General features: G+C 42.5%; 1 protein-coding gene across 3 annotated transcripts in view; it reads right to left on the reverse strand.

The window, feature by feature from the left end:
* Nucleotides 1–5,257: 5,257 nt before the first annotated feature.
* LOC110507349 (AP-2 complex subunit mu-B) overlaps nt 5,258–22,052 on the reverse strand; it is a 34,893-nt gene continuing 18,098 nt past the window's right edge. The window contains exons 8-14 of one of the 3 annotated variants that reach the window (XM_021587281.2): nt 17,993–18,140; nt 12,037–12,051; nt 11,041–11,172; nt 10,792–10,927; nt 10,453–10,550; nt 7,999–8,110; nt 5,258–7,619 (exon numbers count right to left, since the gene is read on the reverse strand). In XM_021587281.2, the coding sequence (XP_021442956.1) occupies nt 7,485–7,619; nt 7,999–8,110; nt 10,453–10,550; nt 10,792–10,927; nt 11,041–11,172; nt 12,037–12,051; nt 17,993–18,140 (776 nt within the window). In that variant the 3' untranslated portion in view covers nt 5,258–7,484. Of the gene's footprint in view, nt 7,620–7,998; nt 8,111–10,452; nt 10,551–10,705; nt 10,928–11,040; nt 11,173–12,036; nt 12,052–17,992; nt 18,141–22,052 lie in introns of all 3 variants that reach the window. The other 2 variants (XR_005039962.1, XM_021587282.2) reach the window with 2 other exon arrangements.

Raw genomic sequence — 22,052 nt, forward strand, 5'->3', positions numbered from 1 at the left:
CCCAGGGTCTGGCTGCACTCCAGGTGACTAGGGAAACTCTGGGCGGGCTGACCTGACGATGTCACCCACCCTGGGAAGGAGTGGAGAGAAAATAGGGAAGGAAGGAGGAAATGGGGGGAGTCGAAAATAAAAGCTGGAAAGGAGATCTTTTATGGGGCCCTGAAAGATGAGGATTTAATTACGCATCTCTTTATTCATCTGTCCAACCACACCAACACTGCACAAGCTAACTTTTCTAAACAGTCACCTTCAACAAATGTTTCCCTACGGACACTTTAAAACCTATTTAAAGTTTATCCCCACATTGTTTTACTTTAACTTCAAAGTCAGTAACCCACTATTAGAGCTAGCCTACACAACGCTCAATCACACTTAAACATTGAAAATGTTTCTTTTAAATTTGACAGAAAAATCTAATTGCCAACACATTGACTTTCATGAATGCGCATGAATTATCTACTCATAAGTAGTGGGTACTAATGAGTCGCCCCCCCCCCCCTCCCCCATTTCTAAATCAGATATAAGCATTACAATTCATACACATTTGATGGCTTATTATACAGTGCATTCAGAAAGTATTCAGACCCCTTGATTTTTTTCAACATTTTGTTACGTTACAGCCTTATTCTAAAATGGGTTAAATAAAATCTACACACAATCTACACACAATACCCCATAATGACAAAGCAAAACAGATTTTGTAAAATTGTTGCTAATTTCTAAAAAACAGAAATACCTTTACATAAGTATTAGGACCCTTTGCAATGAGACTCAAAATTCAACTCAGGTTCATCCTGTTTCCATTGATCATCCTTGAGATGTTTCTACAACTTGATTGGAGTCCACATGTGGAAAATTCAATTGATTGGACATGATTTAAAAGGCACACACCTGTCTATATATAATCCCATGGTTGACAGTGCATGTCAGAGCGAAAACCAAGTCATGAGGTCGTAGGAATTGTCCATAGATCTCTGAGACAGGATTGTGTCGAGGCACATATCTGGGGAAGGGTACCAAAATATTTCTGCAACATTTAAGGTCCCCAAGAACACAGTTGGTCTCCATCATTCTTAAATGGAAGAAGTTTGGAACTACCAAGACTCTTCCTGGAGCTTGCCACCCGGCCAAACTGAGGAATTGGGGGAGAAGGGCCTTGGTCAGGGAGGTGACCAAGAACCTGATGGCCACTCTGACAGAGCTCCAGAGTTCCTCTGTGGAGATGGGAGAACGTTTCAGAAGGACAACCATCTCTGCAGCACTCCACCAATCAGGCCTTTATGATAGAGTGGCCAGATGGAAGCTACTCCTCAGTAAAAGGCACATGACTGCCCACTTGGAGTTTGCCAAAAGGTACCTAAAGGACTCTCAGACCATGAGAAACAAGATGATCTGTTCTGATGAAACCAAGATTGAACTATGTGCCCTGAATGCCAAGCTTCACACCTGGAGGAAACCTGCCACCACCCCTACGGTAAAGCATGGCGGTGGCAGCATCATGCTGTGGGATGTTTTTCAGTGGCAGGGACTGGGAGACTAGTCCAGATCAAGGGAAAGATGAACGGAGCAAAGTACAGAGCAATCCTTGATGAAAACCTGCTCCAGTGCGCTCAGGATCTCAGACTGGGGCGAAGGTTTACCTTCTAACAGGACAACGACCCTAAGCACACAGCTAAGACAACACAGGAGTGGTTTTGGGACAAGTCTCTGAATGTCCTTGAGTGGCCCAGCCAGAGCCCGATCAAACATCTCTGAAGAGACCTGAAAATAGCCGTGCAGAGACGCTCCCCATCCAACCTGACAGAGCTTGAGAGGATCTGCAGAGAAGAATGGGAGAAACTCCCCAAATACAGGTGTGCCAAGCTTGTAGAGTCATACCCAAGAAGCCTCAAGGCTATAATCGCTGCCAAAGGTCCTTCAACAAAGTACTGAGTAAAGGGTCTGAATACTTATGTAAATGTGATATTTCAGTTTTTTTATTTCAATATATTTGCAAAAATTTCTAAAAACTAGTTATTCTTTGTCATTAATGGGGTATTGTGTCTAGATTGATGAGAGGGGGGAAATGATTTCATCCATTTTAAAATAATGCTGTAATGTAACAAAAAGTCAAGGGATCTGAATACTTTCCGAATGCACTGTATATAGTTATTAGTGTAAACATTAATAATATACAGCGCCTTCAGGAGGTAATATTTATTTTTTTACCATTATTTAACTAGGCAAGTTAGTTAAGAACAAATTCTTATTTTCAATTACGGCCTAGGAACAGTGGGTTAACTGCCTGTTCAGGGGCAGAACGACAGATTTGTACCTTGTCAGCTCGGGGGTTTGAACTTGCAACCAACGCTCTAACCACTAGGTAACCCTGACTTTTTTCACATTACTAGTCCAATGCTCTAACCACTAGGCTACCCTGACTTTTTCCACATTTTGTTGTTACAAAGTGGGATTAAAATGGATTTGTAATCTTTTTGTCAACAATCTTCACACAATACTCACATTTTTTATTTCACCTTTATTTAACCAGGTAGGCTAGTTGAGAACAAGTTCTCATTTACAACTGCGACCTGGCCAAGATAAAGCAAAGCAGTTCGACACAAACAACAATCCAGAGTTACACATGGAATAAACAAACATACAGTCAATAATACAGTAGAAAAAGTCTATATACAGTGTGTGCAACTGAGGTAGGATAAGGGAGGTAAGGCAATAAATAAGTAATTACAATATAGCAATTAAACACTGGAATGGTAGATGTGCAGAAGATGAATGTGCAAGTTGAGATACTAGGGTGCAAAGGAGCAAGATAAATAAATAAATACAGTATGGGGATGAGGTAGTTGGATGGGCTATTTACAGATTAACTATGTACAGGCGCAGTGATCTGTGAGCTGCTCTGACAGCTGGTGCTTAAAGCTAGTGAGGGAGATAAGTGTTTCCAACTTCAGTGATTTTTGCAGTTCGTTCCAGTCATTGGCAACAGAGAACTGGAAGGAAAGGCGGCCAAAGGAAGAATTGACTTTGGGGGTGACCAGTGAGATATACCTGCTGGAGCGCGTGCTACGGGTGGGTGCTGCTATGGTGACCAGTGAGCTGAGATAAATTGGTGCTTTACCTAGCAGAGACTTGTAGATGACCTGGAGCCAGTGGGTTTGGCGGCGAGTATGAAGTGAGGACCAGCCAACGAGAGCATACAGGTCGCAGTGGTGGGTAGTATATGGGGCTTTGGTGACAAAACAGATGGCACTGTGATAGACTGCATCCAATTTGTTGAGTAGAGTGTTGGAGGCTATTTTGTAAATGACATCGACAAAGTCGAGGATCAGTAGGATGGTCAGTTTTACAAGGGTATGTTTGGCAGCATGAGTGAAGGATGCTTTTTTGTGAAATAGGAAGCCGATTCTAGATTAAATTTTGGATTAGAGATGCTTATGGGAGTCTGGAAGGAGAGTTTACAGTCTAAGTGTCAAAGTAGAAGAAACATTCTAATGTTTGTAAAAAATTACAGCTGTGAGTCTTTCTGGGTAAGTCTCTAAGAGCTTTCCACACCTGGGTTGTGCAACATTTGCCCATTATTCCTTTCAAAATTCTTCAAACTCTGTCAAATTGGTTGTTGATCATTGCTATACAACCATTTTCAGGTCTTGTCAAATCAAGCTGATTTAAGTCAAAACTGTAACTCGGCCACTCTGTCACAGCTGTCGAAAGAGGAAGACCAAGGTGCAGCATGGTGAGCGTATATTTTCTTTTAAAAAATGACGCCACCAAAACAACAAACGAGCCCACTACCGTGAAGCTTACACGGCTCAATGCCTCAAACAAAGTTAACTACCCACAAACACAGGTGGGAAAAAGGGCTGCCTAAGTATGGTTCCCAATCAGAGACAACGATAGACAGCTGTCCCTGATTGAGAACCATAACGGCCAAAACAAAGAAATACAAAACATAGAAAATAGAACATAGAATGCCCACCCCACATCACACCCTGACCTAACCAAATAGAGAAATAAAACGGCTCTCTATAAGGTCAGGGCGTGACACACTCAGGAACATTCATGCTCTTCTTGGTAAGGGACTCCAGTATAGATTTGGTCTTCTGTTTTAGGTTATTGTCCTGCTGAAAGGGGAATTTATCTCCCAGTGTCTGGTGGAAAGCAGAATGAGCCAGGTTTTCCTCTAGGATTTTGCCTGTGTTTAGCTTCATTCCGTTCCGTTTATTTTTTATTCGGAAGAACTCCCAAATCCTTAATGAATTTCGGTTCCAGAGTGGCGCAGCAGTCTAAGGCACTGCATCTCAGTGCTAAAGGTGTCACTACAGACCCTGGTTTGATCCTGGGCTATATCACAACTGGCTGTGATCTGGAGTCCCATAGGGTGGCGCACAATTGGCCCAGTGTCGTCTGGGTTTGATCGGTGTAGGCTGTCATTGTAAATATGAATTTGTTCTTAACTGACTTGCCTAGTTAAATAAAGGTTAAAAAAATAAATGATTAAAAGCATATCCATAAAATGATGCAGCCACCACTATGCTTGAAAATATGGAGAGTGGTACTCAGTGATGTGTTATATTGGAAATTCCTCAAACTTATCACTATCAGTGTTACTCACAGCCATTAAACTTTCAACTGTTTTAAAGTCACTATTGGCCATCATGATGAAATCCCTGGGCGGTTTCCTTCCTCTCCAGCAACTGAGTTGGGAAAGACGCCTGTATCTTTGTAGTGACTGGGTGTATTGATACATCATCAAAAGTTTAATTAATAACTTCACCATGCTCAAAGGGATATTCATTGTCTGAAAACCTCCCTGGTCTTTGTGCTTGAATCTGTGTGACTGAGGGACCTTATAGATAATTGTATGTGTGGGGTACAGAGATGAGGTAGTCATTACAATTACGTTAAACACTATTATTGCATGGAGTGAGTCCATGCAACTTGTGACTTGTTGAGCACATTTTTACTCCTAAATGTATTTATGCTTGCCATAACAAATGGGTTTGAATACTTGACTCAACATTTTTCAGCTTTTGATAAATTCATTTGAAATGTTTTATTTTTTTAAGAGTTACACTTTGACATTACTGGGTATTGTATGTAGGCCAGTGACAAAATATCTAATTTTATTCCATTTTAAATTCAGGCTGTAACACAACAAAATGTGGAAAAGGTCGAAGTGTGCAAATACTTTCTGAAAGCACTGTAACTGCAAGACAGAAACTGAACTTCTGCTGCAGAAATAAGTTGATAGACAGAATTCCATTGGTTACACCTTTTTATTGGGATTACCTTGACAGTCACATAGTTACCAAATGGATCCCATGGAAACATTGAAGCAGAGGGTCAAGCCCCCAGGACTCTCCCTACCCATCCCTCAGGGTGTGGCATGACATAGTGGGCATTGACCAGAGAGGGAGACTAGGTCTCAATTGGCAACCTATTGCCTATATAGTGCACTACTTTTGGCCAGGGCCCATAGGATTTTGGGAATAGTGTGCAATTACAGCCAGCCAAAGAGATAGAGTTTTTCAGAAGTTAGCAGAAGCTCTGTCCCAAATGGCACCTTAAAAGTAATGTACTATTTGGGACGCAACCCATTTCTCGCTCTCTGGTAACACACACCATTGTTCCATATCCAAATCCCTTCATTAAACTGATTTCAAAATTAAGTTGTAAACAATTTTTTTTTTTATATGAGTGGGGGAAATCAGTGCACATGGAATATAAGGGGGTTTTTGAAGGTTAAAGGAATAGTTCACCCAAGTTACAAATGAGTTTCCTTACCCTGTAAGCAGTCTTTGGACAAGGTATGACAGCAAGCCATGCTTTGGTTTAGTTTCCTTGGCACCGTTTCCACATGCAAACATTTTAGCATTTGTGGCACAAATCCCATTGAAGTCATGGGACCAATATTATCGTTTTTCATGCATCATGTCCAAATGGATCACAAATTGATTTGAACATGATGAGCAACAAATGCTAATATCGGTCCCATGACATGAATGGGATTTGTGCCACAAATGATAAAACATTAGCATGTGATAACAGTGACAGGGAAACTAAACCAAAGCATGTTGTTGTCGTACCTTGTCCATAGACTGCTTACAGGGTAAGGAAACCAATGCCATTGTAATTTGTTGAACTATCCCTTTAACTGGTCAAGAAATACACCCATGCTAATGTAAAGCGTATGGAAGGGTCAGCATTCCAGTCGGGATCAGAACTGGGAATTTACAGCCAGAATTTCAGACTCCCGAGACATGTTCAGCAGATCGTGGTCCTGGGGAAGAATAGCAATGCACTCGCGCACACACGCACACACACACACACAGATCTGCTCAACTGCGTCTCCTACACAAACACCATCCCTAACAGCAGACCATTGAGACCGTAACAACTGGCTCTGCTCGATAGCACATTTTTACCATTCATACAATATAGAGATGTGTTTATATATATTTATATTCATAGACTGATGTGTCCCGTCTATTGTCATCGCTACATTTTTGTTGTTGTTCCTAAAACTGACAATTTTGGTCACACAGAAGGAATCTCTGCAGCACTTAAGACAGAAAACGACAGGAAGTACAGCAAAATGATACCTGCGTCAGGAGGAATCATAATAACAATGACACCCCCAGCTATTGGAAATAGTAGAGGAGGACTAAGGGTGTGGGATAAGACCGCGAGACAGCGCGATGGAATGGTGGCCAGAGAGCTTTAGAGAAGCACGACAAAGCACTAAATACAAAAACACAAGACGATTCATGACTAAAATACTCGGGGAAGGCCGGGTGTTAAAATAACTAAACGTATCAAATGTACTGAAAACGGCATGACACTTAACGGATGCATCTACACCACATACGGCTGAAAACTACACACTAGGCTAAAGAGTGACTCCACCGGTTAGATATAGATACAGGGGCAGGGCTGGGGAGAGAGAGGTGGGACAAGAGACGTTAGTTGCTACAGGAGAACAGAAGAGCGACACACACACTCCTATGCCAGCATCAAGAGAGGGAGGGTAGCAGTTACTCCTAAGCCAATGATACATGGTCAGATACTTTTTTTTATCCTCCTAATACATTAGGATTGAGGGTATGGTGCGTGATCTTATTCTAGATCTGTGGTTATGGGCAAGGGGTATAGTTGTCCACTAATTCAGTGCCATGGGGAATAGATGGGTTGTACAGGAATAGTAAACAACATATCATGGGGGTGGAATGGATTTTTTGTTTAGATTAAAAAGGGGAAAAGAGCCTTTAGATGCAGATGGTATTTTTTGTACTTCACAGGATGTTTGCATTATTTATACATATATGCGTTTAGTAATATAATAATTTTCAATATATAGATTTTTTTTCGTTTGTCAGGAAAAAAAGACTGAAAGAAACGACCCCATGTTGTCATCTTTCGCTCCCTCCCTTGGTCCAGCCTCTTCCCTGTTGCGTCCCTCTTTCCACCCGATTGTGAGGTGGCGGTTAGCAGCGTGTCTCGTAAATGCCGCTGCGGCCGATATAGCGCACCCATTTGATGACGTCGTGGTCACTGTAGTTCAGCTTGGGCTCGAACACCTTCAGGTAGCGCACCTTGAGTCCGGACGGAGCAAATGGCACCTGGGAGACCATAACAGAACCATAATTACACCTGGGAGAGAGTTTATTTAACTAAGTAAGTCAGTTAAGCACAAAATCTTATTTCATAATGACGGCCTACACCGGCCAACACTGGGCCAATTGTGCGCCACCCTATGGCACCAAACACAGCTCGTTGTGATACAGCCTGGATTCAAACCAGGGCGTCTGTAGTGACGCCTCTAGCATGAAGATGCAGTGCCTGAGACCGCTGTGCCACTGGGGGGCCCATTTGACAGGCCAGAAACATTATCACACCTGGGTCATTCAACCATTGAAGTTGGTAATAGTTGGTAATACAGCACAAACTGATCTGGAGCCCAGCTACAGTAGAGATAGAGGAAATAAAAGACCTAATCACCTCAAAGTTCATAGAGATGGGAGGGCGCGCCCACTTCTTCTTGTCGTTGGTGGGCAGCAGCTCAATCTCAGCACTGATTTGAGACTCCTTCATCCCTGCCATACGTTTGATCCTGCAGACACGCATAGCCACACACAGTTAAGACCATTCCACAGCACAAACACAGACGTGTGCGCACACGCGCACACACACTAGGGATGAGCACGGTTAATCGAATATCCGGATATCAAACCCTCATTCAAGGGTTTTGTTTAATTTTGTACTATTTTCTAAATTGTAGAATAATAGTGAAGACATCAAAACGATGAAATAATACACATGGAATCATTTAGTAACTAAAAAAGTGTTAAACCAATCAAAATATATTTTATATTTGAGATTCTTCAACGTAGCCACCCTTTGCCTTGAAGACAGATTTGCACACTTTTGGCATTCTTTCAACCAGCTTCATGAAGTAGTCACCTGGAATGCATTTCAATTAACAGTTGTGCCTTGTTGAAAGTTATTTGTGGAATTTCTTTCCTTCTTAATGCGTTTGAGCCAATCAGTTGTGTTGTGACAAGGTAGGGGTGGTTAACAGAAGATAGCCCTATTTGGTGTCCATCTTATGGATCCAGGATTTTGTGAAGAAAAATTGTGATTCCCGTGGCCAAAAATGCTTGTTTTGCTGCAGCTTTTCTGAAAATCTGCAATACATTTTGAGATGTTTTCTTTTCACGTTAATTTCATATAAAGCAATAAAAGTAATATGTGCTCAGTTTTAGGACGATTTTAAGCAGAATACATAATACTAAAACAATTAGAAACATCTAAAGTGCTCAATTCTGTTTATTTTCCTGAACAAACAGCTCTCTCATAATCCACTCACAGATTCACACACACACACACCTCTCCATCAGGATTAGGGCTTGCTATCAACACAAGATGCACCTCCCATTCCTACTCATTCTCTCTCTCTCTTAAAAAAACAAGGAGGTATTTGGACATAAATTATGAACTTTATCGAACAAATCAAACATTTATTGTAGAACTGGGATTCCTGGGAGTTATGATGAAGATCATCAAAGGTAAGGTAATATTTATAATGCTATTTCTGACTAATGTTGACTCTCTTTGGCTGTTTTGGTCTCTGAGCGCCGTACTCAGATTATTGCATGGTATGCTTTTTCCGTAAAGTTTTTTTAAAAATCTGACACAGCAGTTGCATTAAGGAGAAGTTTATCTAAAGTTCCATGTATAATAGTTGTATCTTTTATCAATGTTTATTATGAGTATTTCTGTAAATTGATGTGGCTCTCTGCAAAATCACTGCATGTTTTGGAACTACTGAACATAACACGCCAATGTAAAATGAGATTTTGGGATATAAATATGCACTTTATCGAACAAAACATACATGTATTGTGTAACATGAAGTCCTATGAGTGTCATCTGATGAAGATCATCAAAGGTTAGTGATCAATTTAATCTATATTCCTGCTTTTTGTGACTCCTCTCTTTGGCTGGAAAATGGCAGTGTTTTTCTGTGACTTGGTGGTGACCTAACAATCGTTTGTGGTGCTTTTGCTGTAAAGCCTTTTTGAAAAATAAAACGGTGTGAAATAATTGTTTGCTTGATGAATTTTAATTATGAGATTTTTGTTGTTTTGAATTTGGCGCCCTGCACTTTCACTGGCTGTTGGCGGGGTGGGACGCTACCGTCCTGAATATCCCAGAGAGGTTAAGCCATTTTGCCACAACATTGGAAGTATGCTTGGGGTCATTGTCCATTTGGAAGACCCATTTGTGACCAAGCTTTAACTTCCTGACTGATGTCTTGAGATGTTGCTTCAATATATCCACATAAATTTCTTTCCTCATGAAGCCATCTATTTTGTGAAGTGCACCAGTCCCTCCCGCAGCAAAGCACCCCCACAACATGATGCTGCCATCCCCGTGCTTCACGGTTGGGATGGTGATCTTCGGCTTGCAAGCTTCCCCATTTCTCCTCCAAACATAATGATGGTCATTATGGCCTAACAGTTCTATTTTTGTTTCATCAGACCAGAGGACATTTCTCCAAAAAGTTGCAAACCGTATGCTGGCTTTTTTTATGGCGGTTTTGGAGCAGTGGCTTCTTCCTTGCTGAGCGGCCTTACAGGTTATGTCGATATAGGACTTGTTTAACTGAATAAAGTCCCCAATTAACCAGTGGCGCAATTAACAACTTTTTTTGGTCCGTAGTTTATAGGCGACTGTGAAGCGTTTCTCAGGCTGGTGCCTAACCTGTGTGGAGTTCATCAGGTACAAAACAGTAAAAATTGACTGAAACAGGGAGGGACTACCTGGACTTGTCCAATAAGAACCACTTATTTTCCATGTTTTCCCCCAGGTTGCGTAATGTTTTCCAATGTGAGCCCTAATAAACAGGGCCCTGGTACGGATAACCTGAGAACGACAGTGAGGAAAACTTACTTCCAGACGATGGCGTTCTCGCTGGCCTTGTACTTGGCCTTGCCCTTCATGCAGATCACCTGGACCCCGCTGGTGTTGAGAGGGGTGGGGATGCGCACCTGGGTAGTAAGAACATGGAAAAAGACATTCAGCTCAGTGGATCCATTCCCCATCTACAAACACTCATTCATTAGTTTATGGGTAAGACCAAGGGTGCTTCCGAAATGGCTATGTTGAGCACTACTACAAAAGTGTGTAATTTCAGGACTTTTACCTGACCGTGATGACCACGACCTGGTCAGGTACTGTGTCCAAAGCTTTATGCTCACTTGGTACCCCTATATCCCTCTGTAGCCATACCTCAATCTTCTGAGCCAGAAGCGAGGGCTTGAAGTTGGACTTAATGACCACCTTGACTTCAAGCTTGGTGCGGCCCACCTCCCTGACAAGGGGGATGACACGGAAGGGTAGGATGATGTCCTTGGTGGTGCGGTACCTGTGGAGAAGTGGCAAACACACACACAAAACAGACACATAAAGACATAGCCTGTGTGTGAATGTGTGTGTGTGTGCGTGTGTTTGTGTGTCTGTATCACACAAGCTCGTTACCTCATGAGTTCACATTCTCCGTCCGGAGGAATGAAGCTGATGCTGCGCTCAGCGTCAAACTTGCTGAGACGCACACACTGGTGGAATGTACAGTCGTCAATGGCTATGGATTGCTTACCGCCACCACCGCCACTAAGAGAGGGAGATAAAGGAGAGAGGGAGAAAGGGATGGAGCGAGAGAGGGAGATAAAGGAGAGAGGGAGGGAGATAAAGGAGGGAGAGAGGGAGGGAGCGAGAGAGGGCGATGAAGGAGAGAGGGAGATAAAGAAGAGAGGGAGGGAGAGAAGAGAGAGTGAGATAAAGGAGAGAGAGAAAGAGAGAGAGGGAGATAAAGGAGAGAGAGAGGGAGATAAAGGAGAAATAGAAATAGAGAGAGAGGGAGATAAAGGAGAAATAGAGAGAGAGAGAGATAAAGGAGAAATAGAGTGAAAAAGAGAGAGAGAGAGAGAGAGATAAAGGAGAAATAGAGAGAGAGAGAGAGAGAGAGAGAGCGAGAGAGAGAGAGAGAGAGATAAAGGGGAGAGAGGGAGACAGGTGTTTAGAGGGGACAAGAGAGCCACACATAGACACACACACTGAAGGAGGGGAAACCGATCCTAATCATAATACACAGACATTAGATGACAGTGAGATTAACGATTAACATACATTTACGAAGAGTATGAATTTCAATGAAGAGCTGATGCACTCTGAGCTCCAACATACTGAAATCCACACACACACACAACGGATAGACAAAGCAGTAGAGGTGTACCAGCCAGACACCACAACACTAATTGCCTGGTCAGTCTGACTTGCATGTCACGTTGCGTTCAGAAGGATGCAAAATTAGATTGATTGATTATGAACACTACATGTTCAGATCTACCAGTCAGAAAATCAGACACATAACATTGCTCTGTACTGAACGCATCCCTGTGTAGACAAAACGATGGACAGACAAGACAGACACACACAGAGGCAGACTGAGGATGGAGAGTGAATGATGTACACTACCTGCCTCCCAAATCACTGAGGTCCAGCACAGAGAGAGGGAGAAAATCACAGCACGAATCAAGAAGGGGAAAAAAACACAGCTTGACATCTTAGCACTATAAACATAATGCCAGGAAAGAAAAAGGTCATAAAAAAGAGGGTGATGGAAAATGATGAACAAAGTAACAAGTCATGTGATGTAGTTGCAGCATGATGACTTGGTTACGATGGCTGCGGAAAACGGAGTCATCTGGTCAAAAGTAGTGCACTTTATAGGGAATAGGGTGCCATGTGGAACACAGGCAATGTGTTCACCTCCCAATCAGTGTTTGGACAAGAAGAACGGCATGTGAAAACCCTTTAGAGAATGATTTAAGGTTTTCCATTTTACAGTTTTATCTCAGTCTTTTCAGCAGCAATCCAGTATTTGACAGTGTCAGTGACCCATTTTGCTTTGATCATTATGGGTACTTAAACAAATCAAGATGTTCAAGGCTTTACAAAACATTCAATGAGCATAAACAAAAATATTTTAAAACCAAATGTACAGTACAGGAGCTTAATTCTAGCCTGGTCCCAGATCTGCTGTTTTTGCCAACTCCATTGATGTCATTGGCAAGCCAAACATTGTTTGGCATGACAATGAGTGCCAGAGTTGGCATGACGGCACAAACAGACTGGCACTCAGGCTAGCTTAATCCACGGTATAGCTGCAGGCACCAGCAAAGGGCCTTCAGTCAGCTTGCTCTAGAGTTTAGGATATTTCCTATTGGTGAATTCAACAGCTTACTGGGGTGAGAGTTCTATGGACCGGTGGTGTGAAACCTCATTAAGCACCTCTGCCCCCTTGGAAATACAAGCGCTGTGCACAGCTTAATTGAATCAGATCAAGTGCCTTTCTATATCTATTCTACAGATTATTCTAATCTATATTCTAATCTACTTTTTTATCTATATTTTTGGGCCACTGTTTTTGTTGTGATATCTTGTTTGATACTCTCGGACAGTGACATCTGCAAAAAATAATTGACTGAGAACACATCACTTACAGCAACGACCTGGAGAATAGTTACAGGGAGGGGGGGGGGGGGGGGGGGGGGGGATTAATGAGCCAATTGGAAACTGGGGATGATTAGGTGGCAATGATGGTATGAGAGCCAGATTGGAATTTAGCCGTGCCACTGGAGTTAACACCCCTACGATAAGTGCCATGGGATATTTAGCGACCACAGAGAGTCAGAACACCCGTTTAACGTCCTATGCAAAAGACAGCACCCTACACAGGGCAATGTCCTAAATCACTGACCTGGGGCATTGGGATATATAAACACTGCTGTAACATTTGCGCTTATAATATACTGCTGTGTGCGCATTGCTGAGCCTATGTGAAGAAATGGCCTAATAGTTGATCAACATTTTTAAGCTAAACGTTCTGATCTGTTGCCCCATGCTACTGGTTGTTTTAATTTGGGATCTTTCGCCTCCCACAACTGTCCAAGACTATGTTCGGAATTTTCATTTCTCGCACAGAATAGAAAAGGTAATCTTTTGCTCTATGGGGGATAGTATATTGACATAGGTTAGTGCTTTTGCTGTTCGTTAGGCCTACTCATGTTGTTGGCTGATGAAAAGTAAATGTGGGCAGTTCTTCTTATATCTTCGTCCCAGATGTGTTTGTCTTCACTTGTAGCCTGTGAGAAAGACCCGATCACGTGACAGAGAGCCATGTGAGTGGGAGGTCCTTCGAGCACCCAGCCGGGAGAAGGGAATTATAATATTATATTCAGCTCAAGGGCACAAACGGTCACTGGCCGCAAAAAGTATGGATTTTTTTAGGGGGCATTATGGCCACACAACAGGGATGCCAGCCGGGAAATTCGAGGCATTATGAAGTGCTTGTCAAATTGTGAATAAGAGACTGATGAAGAGTGTACAGCCTGTGCAAAAAACAAAGGAGAGCTCATGCCTATCATGTGACTTATTTTCAAACCATCATTAGAGTCGTATCATGCAGCCTTACAATGTATCATACATCAAAACATATAGCCTAATGTTTGTACCACAACTGCAGTTATGTAAATAACACTAAATTAAGCATATAGGAGGACCTGTTTCTTTATTAACTGCTCAACACAGAATAGCTGCATGTGCGCACTCAAATCGTTTGGAGAAAATATCCTTTCTATTTTATTCCGTTTTGTTCCATTGTATTCCTCATACTATAAAATAATATAAAATAATGCCACAGAATTCTAAGCAAATCTTGTCTGCTAAATTAACTAGTGTAGCCCACAGCCATATGGCGTAGCCAGATCAGGAACTAGCATAAGGACAACTCACAGTACGCTATTCTGTTCTTCTGAAATATACTACATTTTCTTCATATCATCTTTCTTTACACCTGTCTAAAATAAATAATAGATTTATGAAGGTGTACGATATATTACATGGATTTATTCGATTTGTAAAAATGTAGATTTTCCAAAGGTCTGTGGATGGTAGGATATGTGTGTGGAAGCCAGGATATTCTAAATGTGTTTATGTTAATTAACGGTCAATTACCATGAGACCAGCAGTTATTTGCTTGACAATCACCAGCTGACAAAATTTAATGACCGCTACAGCCCTAATTATGTTTGGTTATAGGTGCAACCAAATATCAACATTTAAAGATGTATCTTCTGCTTGGATAGTTCCATCTGCACCACTGACTTAGTCTGGCTTTAATTCCAGGTTGTTGGATTCACGTCTCAACTAAACATCAAACTTAAAGAATAGGACTAAATTAAATCAAACTTTATTTAAAGTACATTCAAGTATTTGGGGGTTTGAGATTGAGTCGTGAAACCAACAGACTATCAATTTTTTATCTGTAGACAAATTAAAGTCAGATTAAGTCAGTGGCACAGATATCCAAGCAGAGGATACATCTCCTTTAAATATTGATATTTGGTTGCGTTGTCAACCAAACACAATTCAATATTACTTTTGTAATACAGTACATAGTTTTATTACAAACTAATGTAACATTCAACATTAAAATGAGTAACACATCCATGGCCACATTCAGGTTACAGTGACTAAAAATGTCTTATGTAACCGTATAAAGTGTGCATGTTCAAGATAGCATATGCAAAGGTCGTCGCAGATCTTCACAATTGCTGTAATAATCTGCACCGAATCTCAAACGGCATTGATCACTTGCACCATGTGCTTTGAATGTAATCTCAACTACAATGCAGGTCACTTGGTTCTGCTATTAGATGAAACAGTGATAACACAATCTGTTGCATAAATAAACAAAATATCTGACATTGTATTCCCATTGGAATGTATTCCCATTGGAATGTATTCCCATTGGAACGTTCTGTACTTTTAAATGGTTGACAGTGCAGTGATAGACAATAGGGTGACAACTTAACAAAATGTCAAATTGTTTTTCCATTGGTATTTGATTGCGCTTTTTAGATGGTTGAAAGCATAGTGGTCACACATTGGAAATTCAACTAACTTTTGCCTGTCTTTTTGAGGGGTGAATATACAGTGTACAAAATACTAGGAACACCATCCTAATATTGAGTTGCACCCCCTTTTGCCCACAGAACAGCCTCAATTTGTCGGGGCATGGACTCTACAAGGTGTCGACAGCATTCCACAGGGATACTGGCCCGTGTTGACTCCAATGCTTCCCACAGTTGTCAAGTTGGCTGGATGTCCGTTGGGTGGTGGACCACTCTTGATACACACAGGAAACTGTTGGGTGTGAAAAACTCAGCAGCATTGCAGTTCTTGATACACACTAACCGGTTCGCCTGGCAGCTACTACCATACCCCGTTCAAAGGGACTTAAATCGTATCCTCAATGGCACACATACAAAACCCATGTCTCAGGGCTTAAAAATCCTTCTTTAACCTGTCTCCTCCCCTTCATCTACACTGATTGAAGTGAATTTAAAAAGTGACATCTATAGGTGGAATTACCTGGACAGTCTAGGCCTATTCGCATGGGACTAGTATTACTTTAGAACATCGGTTATGTAATTATTACCACAGCATGTCAGTTTTTCCAGTGAACGATTCGGACGGGATTCGTTTTTACCAAACTGCCACTGTAAATATTTTTTTCCTCATTCAAAATGGACTGTTATGACAGAAGCCTGGAGGCCCTTCTAGGAGTGAAGATATTTCACATCTAGGGATATCCTAATATTGGTCTAATGGCCTTCAGTTGGGTAAAAGTCTAAATACACTGCTCAAAAGAATAAAGGGAACACTTAAACAACACAATGTAACTCCAAGTCAATCACACTTCTGGGAAATCAAACTGTCCACTTAGGAAGCAACACTGATTGACAATACATTTCACATGCTGTTGTGCAAATGGAATAGACAACAGGTGGAAATTATAGGCAATAAGCAAGATAAATTATAGGCAATCACCCCCAATAAAGGAGTGGTTCTGCAGGTGGTGACCACAGACCACTTCTCAGTTCCTATGCTTCCTGGCTGATGTTTTGGTCACTTTTGAATGCTGGCGGTGCTTTCACTCTAGTGGTAGCATGAGACGGAGTCTACAACCCACACAAGTGGCTCAGGTAGTGCAGCTCATCCAGGATGGGACATCAATGAGAGCTGTGGCAAGAAGGTTTGCTGTGTCTGACAGCGTAGTGTCCAGAGCATGGAGGCGCTACCAGGAGACAGGCTAGTACATCAGGAGACGTGGAGGAGGCCGTAGGAGGGCAACAACCCAGCAGCAGGACCGCTACCTCCGCCTTTGTGCAAGGAGGAGCAGGAGAAGCACTGCCAGAGCCCTGCAAAATGACCTCCAGCAGGCCACAAATGTGCATGTGTCTGCTCAAACGGTCAGAAACAGACTCCATGAGGGTGGTATGAGGGCCCGACGTCCACAGGTGGGGGTTGTGCTTACAGCCCAACACCGTGCAGGACGTTTGGCATTTGCCAGAGAACACCAAGATTGGCAAATTCGCCACTGGCGCCCTGTGCTCTTCACAGATGAAAGCAGGTTCACACTGAGCACATGTGACAGACGTGACAGAGTCTGGAGACGCAGTGGAGAACGTTATGCTGCCTGCAACATCCTCCAGCATGACGAGTTTGGCGGTGGGTCAGACATGGTGTGGGGTGGCATTTTTTGGGGGGGCCGCACAGCCCTCCATGTGCTCGCCAGAGGTAGCCTGACTGCCATTAGGTACCGAGATGAGATCCTCAGACCCCTTGTGAGACCATATGCTGGTGCGGTTGGCCCTGGGTTCCTCCTAATGCAAGACAATGCTAGACCTCATGTGGCTGGAGTGTGTCAGCAGTTCCTGCAAGAGGAAGGCATTGATGCTATGGACTGGCCCTCCCGTTCCCCAGACCTGAATCCAATTGAGCACATCTGGAACATCATGTCTCGCTCCATCCACCAACGCCACGTTGCATCACAGACTGTCCAAGAGTTGGCGGATGCTCTAGTCCAGGTCTGGGAGGAGATCCCTCAGGAGACCATCCGCCACCTAATCAGGAGCATGCCCAGGCGTTGTAGGGAGGCCATACAGGCACATGGAGTCCACACACACTACTGAGCCTCATTTTGACTTGTTTTAAGGACAGTACATCAAAGTTGGATCAGCCTGTAGTGTGGTTTTCCACTTTAATTTTGAGTGTGACTCCAAATCCAGACCTCCATGGGTTGATAAATTTGATTTCCATTGATCATTTTTGTGTGATTTTGTTGTCAGCACATTCAACTATGTAAAGAAAAAAGTATTTAATAAGAATATTTCATTCATTCAGATCTAGGATGTGTTATTTTAGTGTTCCCTTTATTTTTTTGAGCAGTGTATATTTTTAGACCAGAGGAAAGTGTGTGTCCTACTGGCCATCTAACACCACTTCCAGCAGCATCTTCTCTCCGATCCAGGGAGGTGGTACGACCCTAAACGCCCAAAGTCGGACACACCCGTTGCCCCCTCACCTCTTGCCCGCCGCCTCCTCGGTGGCGCCCCCTTTGCCCTGTTTGTCGATGACGATCTTGTCGTTCATTCCAAATTTGCACTCCGGCATGCCGCTCAGGTAGCTCTTCATCACCACGCGGCCCGAGACGTGGGCGCTCAGCACCTGGCCTGATTGGAGAAGAGGGAGAGAGGGCGAGGTTACCACGGAGCAACACGGAAGGCAGGTAACTGGTTCAGGAGAGCTGTCAAGGAGTGTTTTATGAGGTAGTGATACACTTATGTAGAGTTATAGAATAATTTATTGTAGAAGAGAAGCTTTCTCAAACATTAAAACAGGTGGGTGGCGGCCTCTAGTGGCCACATCGGCACTACACCACACTGCTAAATATGCATACATAGTCATATATACAGTTGCGGCCAAATATATTGTCACCCTTACACTTTCTGAAATAATTCCCCATTTCTTCGAAAATAAGTTGCAATTGGCCTCCCGAGTGGAGCAGCGGTCTAAGGCACGGCATCGCAGGGTTGGGCCGTCACTACAGCCTGGGGTTCGGTCATCAGTTGAACGGTGTTTCCCTCTGACACATTGGTGCAGCTGGCTTCCGTGTTAATTGAGCGGGTGTTAAGGGCGGCTTGGCAGGTAATGTTTTCGGAGGACGAAATGACTCGACCTTTGCTTCTCCCGAGACCGTTGGGGAATTGCAGCGATGAGACAAGATCGTGCACAAAAATGTAGAGAAATAATATTTTTGTGCATTTGGAACATTTCTGGGATCTATTATTTCAGCTCATGAAACATGGGACATGATATTGCGTTTATATTTTTGTTCAGTATATATCTGCAGTAATAGTGGAATGACAGTGTTTCACAGTATTACTTTACCTTTACCTGTGTTGTGATTGGCTGTGATATTGGCCTATTGATTTCTCCCGCCGTCGCGGCATCTGTTGTCAAAATTGGAAAGCTGATCTGACTTTCTGGCCTTGTTACCTAGTGGAAATCGCTCTGTCGGCTAAGTAATACTGTAAAACACTATCATCACATTATTACTGCAGATACAGTGCCTTGCGAAAGTATTCGGCCCCCTTGAACTTTGCGACCTTTTGCCACATTTCAGGCTTCAAACATAAAGATATAAAACTGTATTTTTTTGTGAAGAATCAACAACAAATGGGACACAATCATGAAGTGGAACGACATTTATTGGATATTTCAAACTTTTTTTAACAAATCAAAAACTGAAAAATTGGGCGTGCAAAATTATTCAGCCCCTTTACTTTCAGTGCAGCAAACTCTCTCCAGAAGTTCAGTGAGGATCTCTGAATGATCCAATGTTGACCTAAATGACTAATGATGATAAATACAATCCACCTGTGTGTAATCAAGTCTCCGTACAAATGCACCTGCACTGTGATAGTCTCAGAGGTCCGTTAAAAGCGCAGAGAGCATCATGAAGAACAAGGAACACACCAGGCAGGTCCGAGATACTGTTGTGAAGAAGTTTAAAGCCGGATTTGGATACAAAAAGATTTCCCAAGCTTTAAACATCCCAAGGAGCACTGTGCAAGCGATAATATTGAAATGGAACGAGTATCAGACCACTGCAAATCTACCAAGACCTGGCTGTCCCTCTAAACTTTCAGCTCATACAAGGAGAAGACTGATCAGAGATGCAGCCAAGAGGCCCATGATCACTCAGGATGAACTGCAGAGATCTACAGCTGAGGTGGTAGACTCTGTCCATTGGACAACAATCAGTCGTATATTGCACAAATCTGGCCTTTATGGAAGAGTGGCAAGAAGAAAGCCATTTCTTAAAGATATCCATAAAAAGTGTTGTTTAAAGTTTGCCTCAAGCCACCTGGGAGACACACCAACCATGTGGAAGAAGGTGCTCTGGTCAGATGAAACAAAAATGGAACTTTTTGGCAACAATGCAAAACGTTATGTTTGGTGTAAAAGCAACACAGCTCATCACCCTGAACACACCATCCCCACTGTCAAACATGGTGGTGGCAGCATCATGGTTTGGGCCTGCTTTTCTTCAGCAGGGACAGGGAAGATGGTTAAAATTGATGGGAAGATGGATGGAGCCAAATACAGGACCATTCTGGAAGAAAACCTGATGGAGTCTGCAAAAGACCTGAGACTGGGACGGAGATGTGTCTTCCAACAAGACAATGATCCAAAACATAAAGCAAAATCTACAATGGAATGGTTCAAAAATAAACATACCCAGGTGTTAGAATGGCCAAGTCAAATTCCAGACCTGAATCCAATCGAGAATCTGTGGAAAGAACTGAAAACTGCTGTTCGCAAATGCTCTCCATCCAACCTCACTGAGCTCGAGCTGTTTTGCAAGGAGGAATGGGAAAAAAATTCAGTCTCTCGATGTGCAAAACTGATAGAGACTTAAGGGAGCTGAATAATTTTGCACGCCCAATTTTTCAGTTTTTGATTTGTTAAAAAAGTTTGAAATATCCAATAAATGTCGGTCCACTTCATGATTGTGTCCCACTTGTTGTTGATTCTTCACAAAAAAATACAGTTTTATATCTTTATGTTTGAAGCCTGAAATGTGGCAAAAGGTCGCAAAGTTCAAGGGGGCCGAATACTTTCGCAAGGCACTGTATATTATGGACATTTTCTGAAGTTACAATGCAAAAATGATATACAGCACCAGTTAAAAGTTTGGACACACCTAATTCATTTTTTCTTTATTTTTACTATTTTATACTTTGTACAATAATAGTGAAGACATCAAATCTATAAAATAAAACATATGGAATCATGGAGTAACCAAAAAATAGCTAAATAAAATAGTGTTAAATCAAAATAGATTTTAGATTCCTCAAAGTAGCCACCGTTTGCCTTGATGACAGCTTGCACACTCTTGGCATTCTCTCAACCAGCTTCATGGGGAATGATTTTCCAACAGTCTTGAAGGAGTTCCTACATATGCTGAGCAGTTGTTGGCTGCTTTTCCTTCACTCTGCGGTCCAACTCATACCAAACCATCTGAATTGGGTTGAGGTCGGGTGATTGTGGAGGTCAGGTCATCTGATGCAGCACTCCATCACTCTCCTTCTTGGTCAAATAGCCCTTACACAGCCTGGAGGTATGTTGGGTCATTGTCCTGTCGAAAAACAAATGATAGTCCCACTGAGCGCAAACCAGATGGGATGGCGTATCGTTGCAGAATGCTGTGGTTGCCATGCTGGTGTCTTGAATTCTAAATAAATCACTGACAGTGTCACCAGCAAAGCACCCCCACACCATCACACCTCCTCCTCCATGCTTCACGGTGGGAACCACACATGTGGAGATCATCCGTTCACCTACTCTGCGTCTCACAAAGACACGGCGGTTGGAACCAAAAATCTCACATTTGGACTCATCAGACCAAAGGACAGATGTCCACCGGTCTAATGTCCATTGCTCGTGTTTCTTGGCCCAAGCAAGTCTCTTCTTATTATTGGTGTCCTTTAGTAGTGGTTTCTTTGCAGCAATTCGACCATGAAGGCCTGATTCACGCAGTCTCCTCTGAACAGTTGATGTTGAGATGTGTGTTACTTGAACTCTGTGAAGCATTTGTTTGGCCTGTAATTTCTGAGGCTGGTAACTCTAATGAACTTATCCTCTGCAGCAGAGTTAACTCTGGGTCTTCCTTTCATGTGGCGGTCCTCATGACAGCCAGTTTCATCCTAGCCCTTCATGGATTGGCGACTGCACTTACAAAAACTTGATAGATCATTGGATCCCTGACCTTGTGTAGTCTAGGTGACTGTATAGTGTGTATATACAGCGAGCTCCAAAAGTATTGGGACAGAGACACATTTTTTGTTATTTTGGCTCAGCACTTTGAATTTGAAATGATACAATGACTATGAGGTTAAAGTGCAGACAGTCATTTTCATCCATATTGGGTGAACCATTTAGAAATTACAGCCCTTTTTGTACACATTTGAGGGAACAAAAATTATTGGGACAAATTCACTTATATGTGTATTAAAGTAAGCAAAAGTTTAGTATTTGGTCCCATAATCCTAATATTCAATAATTACATCAAGCTAGTG

The sequence above is a fragment of the Oncorhynchus mykiss genome, chromosome 27, assembly GCF_013265735.2.
Source record: "Oncorhynchus mykiss isolate Arlee chromosome 27, USDA_OmykA_1.1, whole genome shotgun sequence".
NCBI classification, from domain to species: domain Eukaryota; kingdom Metazoa; phylum Chordata; class Actinopteri; order Salmoniformes; family Salmonidae; genus Oncorhynchus; species Oncorhynchus mykiss.